The sequence below is a fragment of the Hordeum vulgare genome, chromosome 3H (assembly GCF_904849725.1).
Source record: "Hordeum vulgare subsp. vulgare chromosome 3H, MorexV3_pseudomolecules_assembly, whole genome shotgun sequence".
NCBI classification, from domain to species: domain Eukaryota; kingdom Viridiplantae; phylum Streptophyta; class Magnoliopsida; order Poales; family Poaceae; genus Hordeum; species Hordeum vulgare.
Window position 1 is genome coordinate 578,619,459 of NC_058520.1, and position 6,958 is coordinate 578,626,416.

At 44.3% G+C, this 6,958-nt stretch overlaps 1 protein-coding gene across 1 annotated transcript; it reads left to right on the forward strand.

Annotated features, from left to right (window-relative positions):
• Positions 1 to 777: 777 nt before the first annotated feature.
• Positions 778 to 2,809, forward strand: LOC123445291 (2-hydroxy-palmitic acid dioxygenase MPO1-like). The gene is made up of 4 exons (XM_045122252.1): positions 778 to 1,325; positions 2,061 to 2,123; positions 2,227 to 2,298; positions 2,382 to 2,809. The coding sequence occupies exons 1-4, from the start codon at positions 1,002 to 1,004 to the stop codon at positions 2,496 to 2,498; spliced, it is 576 nt and encodes a 191-aa protein (XP_044978187.1). The 5' UTR covers positions 778 to 1,001; the 3' UTR covers positions 2,499 to 2,809.
• Positions 2,810 to 6,958: the final 4,149 nt, after the last annotated feature.

Genomic DNA, 6,958 nt, shown 5'->3' on the forward strand with positions numbered 1-6,958 from the left:
ATGAGTTCAGGCCCCTCTGCGGTGGAGGTAATAGCCCTACGTCTCAGTGCTCAGGGAGCTTGTTGTCGAGTGGAATATAGAATACAGTGAATTGCTAACCCCTGCACCAGTGGGGGAGGGTGGCTTATATAGAGTGCGCTGCCCTCCACAACGGTTCCGTGTACAGGAGTGGAATAGTGGCGATTAAATGCGTACGTTACAGGTAACGTACGTCTTAAATGCTAATAATGGCATATAGAAACGTATGACCGTTTCCCTTCAGGGGGGGTTACGATGCACATAGTGGAATCCAGTCGGTTAGTTTGATAAACTCCGAATGCTAATCTTTCACTGGACGGTCGATGATCTGTTACCGACTGGATGAAGGGAACTCCTTAGTTCAGTCGGAACTGACTAAGGGTCTCGTCCCTTATGAGGGGTAGTCCTTGGGTTGGACCTTCAGGGCAGGCCTATGACCATATCCTAGGACTATAACTCCATCAATCGGCGTGGTCGGCAAGGAGGCGGACAGCGAGGAAAGTCGACGAGGACGATGGCCGACGACGAGGACTGTCAGCGGAGGAGACAAGATGTGGATCTAGGCGGAGAAAGAAGAAAAGTGCTCCGGGAACAGTTTATTTCTCATGAGTCAAGATCCAAACGACCGTGCTCACATGCAACGGATGGGACCCGACCGGCGGAAACATTGAATACCGTATATTTTTTCTGACCGGAGCACGTCTGACCAAAATGCAGTATAGAACATCCGTTCGAACAAAAACAGAAGAATGCAGTAGAATAATAGAGCCGCCAGAGGAGTACCCCCGTCTTGTTCTCCGTCAAATAAAAAGGACGGCAAAGGTCGACGGCAATCCAGACTCCAGAGTAGAGCGACAGTGCACCCCGCCCCGCCCCCTTTGGGTCCGCACTGCAGGCGCCGCCGCCGTTTCCCCCGCCCGTCCCTCCCGGCGCCGCGGCCTCCTGTGTCTGCGAGCGGCAGCGCCCGATCGGCGAATCTCGCGATGGCTGGCGGCGGCGGCGGCGGCGGCGGCGGCGGGTTCCTCAACCTGGAGCGGCACTTCGCCTTCTACGGCGCGTACCACAGCAACCCGGTCAACGTCTTCATCCACGCGCTCTTCGTCTGGCCCATCTTCCTCACCGCCCTCCTGCTCCTCCACCTCACCGCCCCGTTCCCGCGCGCCGCCGCGGTCTTCACCGCCGTCTACGGGGCCTTCTACGTCTCCCTCGACCGCCGCTCCGGCGCCCTCGCCGCCGTCCTCTGCCTCCTCTGCTGGGGCGCCAGCTCCGCCCTCGCCGCCCGCCTCGGCTTCTCCCTCGGATGGAAGGTTATTACTACTACAACATCACACAGCCCCGCTCGCCACTCTTGGCTTCTTCCCTTGATTGACCCTTCTCTAGTGATTTCTATGTGTTCAGTATCCATCCGTCTCTGATTTGGTGTATTATTGATAGGCTATGAGAAGAAATACTAGTTGTTTTGCGCTGAATTTCTCTACTAGGGGAGGGATTTTGAGAATTTGTGGTCATCTTCGTAGAACAGCATCGGGGATAATTATTGTGAAAAGTGGATATGGAGTAACCAAAGCTTGACTTTCGTTTAGACAGAAGGGTTCCGATCATGTCTAACGTACTTCGCTGCACCCTATCTACTCCTAATTGCTGTCACTGCACATGGTATTGATCAATTGAAGGCGTCAGTTGTCTTGGCATGTTTTTTGCTCCATGGTGTTCGGCTTATGTAGTTCTCCCGCATTTACAAAATTCAGGGTTCTTTTGATCTCTGTCTCAGTGGACCTAGGTCACTGGACCTTAAATTTGGAAAGCTAGATTGCAGGTGTTCGAGATTTGGTTTTGACTTCTGAAATTTTGATTCAATCTCTTTTCTGAACTTCTGAAATTTTGATTCATTCTTTTTTCTTAACCTCTGAAATTTTGATTCTGACAGCGTTTGCTTTTAGGATGATGCATAGATTCTGCTGTTCAAGATGCTTTGTAGCTAAATAAACAAGAAGTTCACTAAACATGAATTGATCAAGCATAAATTCTTTGTTTTCTTGCAGGTGGTATTGGTAGCTCAGCTGTTCTGTTGGACTATGCAATTCGTTGGCCATGGAGTTTTTGAGGCAAGTCTCTTATGATATCGCGCTATCGGTATTAGGTTAACCACTAGCTATGGAAAGCTCTTGCCCAAGGATTATTAATACTTGACACTTACTCTGATTGTAGAAGCGGGCACCTGCTCTAGTTGACAATCTCGTCCAGGCTTTGCTGATGGCCCCATATTTCGTGCTTCTAGAGGTAAGCATTCTGCAGCATGATCACTCCGATGATCCGACAAGAGATTGCCTTACAAGTCATGCCAATCTTGCCGTTTGCTTCAGATTCTTCACAAGTTTGCTGCCTACGAACCGTATCCTGGCTTTCATGCCAATGTTCAGAAGCTGATTGACGCCAAGCGCAAGGAGTGGGCGGACAAGAAAGCGAAGAAGATGTCATGAGACGTGACCGAGAACTCCTGATGAAAGATGGAAGATGAAAGATGAGAAGATGATAACAGCGAAGGTGCGAGTGATCTCTATGAAGATAAACAAAACTGTAGACTAATATTTAATCCTGAGATGTGACATGCTTGTTGTATTACATTACATCAGTGTGAGGTGAGGCACGCCGTGTTTGGTGTCGTGTTCGTGTTAGTGAAGATAAGATGAACAGTGAAGTAATAAAAAAATTAATACATTAGTGTGAGATGAGACACGCCGTGTTTGGTGTCGTGTTCGTGTAAGTGAAGATAAAGATGAACAGTGAAGTACAGTAATAATTGGTGCTGTGCCTGTGGTAAATTTGGCCAAGTGCTGCTTCTTTCGGGAAGAAAACTACTCACTCCATTTCAAAATACTAGTCCTAGTTTTAGTTCAAATTTTAAATAAATAGGTAAAGTGGTGGTGGTTGGTGCAAGGACGGGCCAGTGCCGTAGCCCGTACGTCTGTCTGTTCACTGGACCATACTGTTCTAGAAAGCTATTCCTCCTCGTCACATCGCTTTCTTTGCGGCGCGTACATACAGGACTCATGGCGAATTGGCGATGACTTGCAATTGCAAGCGAGAGGAGAGGGGAGGGGAGGGGAGGGGAGGGAGCCTATGCCTGATGACCATTTCGGACGACCGTAGCTCGTTTGGTCGGCTGCCTCCGTTTAGTTTAGAATAAACAAGTTAAATGCCCGGCGTTGCTACGGATAATAAAATATATAATTAATTTGTTGTTTACATTTTGCCGTGCATGCAGATGAAGCTTAAATCATGCCATATTATTGTTGGTTGCAAATCCTCATTTTTCTTCCACATCTCCTATGAGCTCATCACTTGGCTCGGCACCCCTCCACGTCTCTCCGCTATAGCATGCAATTATTCATTATATCCTATGTATCTCCAGCATGTGGTGCATGTCCTAATTTTTTTCTTGCATCCTATATATCCCCATTCAGTTGTGCATGTCCTAGTTTCTCTCTGACGTGTCTCTTCTTTGCCTCAACTTTATTTGCTTCGTTTCTCAAACTTCAAGTGCCTTTTGGCACTATAGATGTCACTTGGCAGCAATTAGCAACGCACTGATGCATCAATAATATAATGAAAAATAAATACAATTCAATGAGATGAGGGTTATGCAATAACAAGAATGACACTGCGACATTCAACGACCATGACACCACACCCACAGGCTTCACATTTTAATCTAACAATTATGCTTCACTACCCTCGTCATCTCACATTTTTATCATCGAATAGACTTATACATCTAGAGGAATCTATTTTTGCTTAAACTGGAAGGATGAACCTATGCACAGCATCACGATCATAATATATCAATAATAAATGTACAAATGTTTTGTTGCCAATTAAGACAAGGCAAAAAGAGATCATGAATTTGCTAATCATTTTCCAATTTGATGTCATATCACAAGTTCTGAATTTTGGAGCAGTGACGAGATAATTTGGTCCAGTAGGATAACGATCAGAAAAAAAAATGTGTCATCTAAATTTTCTAATGAATACAAAATAAATAGAATGCTAGATGACGCATTGTTAAAGCAAGAAAAACATTAGCTTCACCTTCATGTACAACAAATTCAATTTGCATTCTTATCTATAGATGGCCACTATAACAATCTTGAGTCATAGGGACAAAAATGTAAGCCTGACCAAGGCAAAAAGCGAGTACACATCTTCAAGTTACAGTCCTACATGCAGATACCAGCTTGCAGAATACATGGTGATGCCAAAATGAATTATGGAAACACTCTCAGGTATTGCCTCTTTACAATCTACATCCTAGACATTTCAGAATGACCACCGCCTTGCAGCTCCTAGAAACAATAGAAACCTGTAATATTAACAGTCATGTCGACAATAAGTATTGCGAACTATGGGAAGGATATATCCTGACATCCCACTATAGGGACAAGCCCAAACCGTTTAATGTCACTGGATTTAGAAGAGATATGCATGGATACTGTGAATTTTGATGTACCCGTTTCCAAGCTGGAATCAGCATGGACATGATACGGGGACGGATTGCACACCTATTTATGTTTTTATCAAGTAACTTCATGCATCGGTGTTAGTTACTAGGCACCACCACTATCATTTCATCTAACATTTAGATTCAGGTATATGGATAGAAGGGCACTGGCAGAAATGGGCATACATTAAAATCATGAAACTATTTGGAGAAAATACAGAAGCAATATATGTGTCACGATATCTCAGCAACCCATATTTGTTTCTTGGTTTTCTAGCTGCATCTTTATTTCCTAGCAATATATGAACCTATGTTCAGTTGGTAAGGGAACAAAAAAGATATCCTAGTTAAAAATACTATAGTGTGAGGAAGCTCCCATTGACAATTCAATATTAAGGATATGTGCCTCAACAAACCATGTAACCTTCAGAATTGTTTTGGCTGTTGTATTTTCAAAAATATATGCTAGAAATTATTGGTTAAAATTAATATTCAACGAATGCATGCTTGCCATGGAGGAATTTTCATTCTAATTTGTTAGTACACAAAAAACAAAACAGCATAATATTGGATATGTAGGCTGCTCCAGTATAAGTGATTCAGAAAAGGATCTCCACTAACTATCTTGCCAAAAAATCTTTGATACATTGTTGGATCATAGAAGGCATCGGTCACATGTGCCCCTGCATTATCCGGCAACAAGCCATAAAGTGAACACAAATCATCCCTTTCAGAAGAAGGCAGGTTGTAAAGAAAAATTGACCTGTTCCTTGTCCTGCACACGATCCAACATATAAACAATTACCTACAAATCAAACACCATTCCAAGAATAAATATCAAGCTTTAGGTATTGGCTTGCCTCACTACACCTGATCAAACCATATGGCTGAAAAATCATTATCATTCAAAAAGATATCCTCTCAAAGAAAACAAAGCATCGTACATTCGACCGGGAGATTGATTGATATGGTTTTAGGGATTCACTTCCTGAAAGATGATGAATGCTTCTTTATCACTAATGAGACGAGTCCAGTAGGAGTTGTCTTTTATCATATATATGCAATAATGTATGAGATGCAGACTGCAGTTCTAGAACCTACTATATTGCATATCCAGAGTTTCATAATAGTAGTTTCCCAGACGGAAAAAAAGAGTTTGTTCAATTTCATTTTACATGAAGTGCTCAAGACCAACAATAAACAGTAAACATGTAGCGGTGTATCTAATGCAGATACACAAATAGCTAACACTGTTGGCCATGGATGGTTACAATTTCTAAGTTTCAGTTGTAGCATCAGGAGTAATAGTCCCAATGAGAAGAAATCATAATCAGAAATAAGATGTTCCAACTATAACCTGGAATCTCGGGACAAATCATGAGGATCTCTAGAGCCGCTGGGCTGAGCCACGTCACCCATCAGATGCACACAATATTGGAGTGTTATCCTATTTGCACTACATATTTGCAAGTACTAATTACACACGAGAGCCAACCAGAGGACATCTGGTTAAAAATCCTTATATGGCTAGTATCACAACAATAAGCGTTGCAATGGCAATATCAATCCCACCCAGCAAGGAGGCAAGCAGATTTTCTCGGATGGCTGCGAGGAGGTTCTCAGGAGCTTGAGTATCGTCAGGTTGTGCTTTCATGCCCCCGAAGAACCCGGTTTACCTAGGCCCGAGGGCATCCCGGAGGCCCAATCCATACGACACCGATGTAGCACCATTGGCAGCCATCATCTCTCTATCCGCCCCGGATGCTCGTCCCCAGTTCCCCACCCTCCCCGACGGCGGAAAAGCTTACGTACTACCCATCTGGGGCGAGGGATCGGAGGATCTGGTGGCAGCCTTCTGGAGCGGCGATTATTTCTCGGGAGGGAACGAACTAGGAGCGAGGGATTGGGAAAGATGGGGTTGTGGCCATGTGTGACGTCTGTTTGTGGGTTGGTCGTGTGATCGTGGTTGCTTTCTCTTTTCTTTTGCTTATTCTTTGGGCAATAATACTACATCTAGGAAAAACTATGTGCAGTGTTACGTAACCTTCCTTCATCCATTCTCTCGGCCCCCTGAACTGCAGCGAGGTGCCCCCCCCTACTTCCAATCATAGATTGCCAAATGGCCATTTACGTAAAACTAAACGTAACTTTGCGTATATGTAGCATTGCTCTTCTTTGGACAAGTACATGGGCTGGTTTGTGGTGGAAGGAAGAGGTTGATTGAACCGTTTGGTTTTCTTGTTTACTTGCCTCTGGTTTTTGGAGGGATTAAAAAACGCGGTGGAAGGATGTATGCATATCTAGCGACAGGAGGGGGTCGAACGAGGTTGAACCATCACGACGACGGCAGATCCCCTTTAATAGTAGAGATGAAGACAAAGGCCCAATGCTCGGCAGTAAATGGACATTTGTTCGTTTTTTGTCCATTTTTGATCCGACTCT

What these genes read in the sequence shown, in the direction of transcription:
- LOC123445291 (XM_045122252.1), top strand. Translation starts at nt 1,002, where the DNA reads ATGGCTGGCGGCGGCGGCGGCGGCGGCGGCGGCGGGTTCCTCAACCTG. An exon ending in GCTTCTCCCTCGGATGGAAG is followed by an intron (nt 1,326 to 2,060) that starts GTTATTACTACT and finishes GTTTTCTTGCAG; the next exon opens with GTGGTATTGGTAGCTCAGCT. An exon ending in TTGGCCATGGAGTTTTTGAG is followed by an intron (nt 2,124 to 2,226) that starts GCAAGTCTCTTA and finishes CTCTGATTGTAG; the next exon opens with AAGCGGGCACCTGCTCTAGT.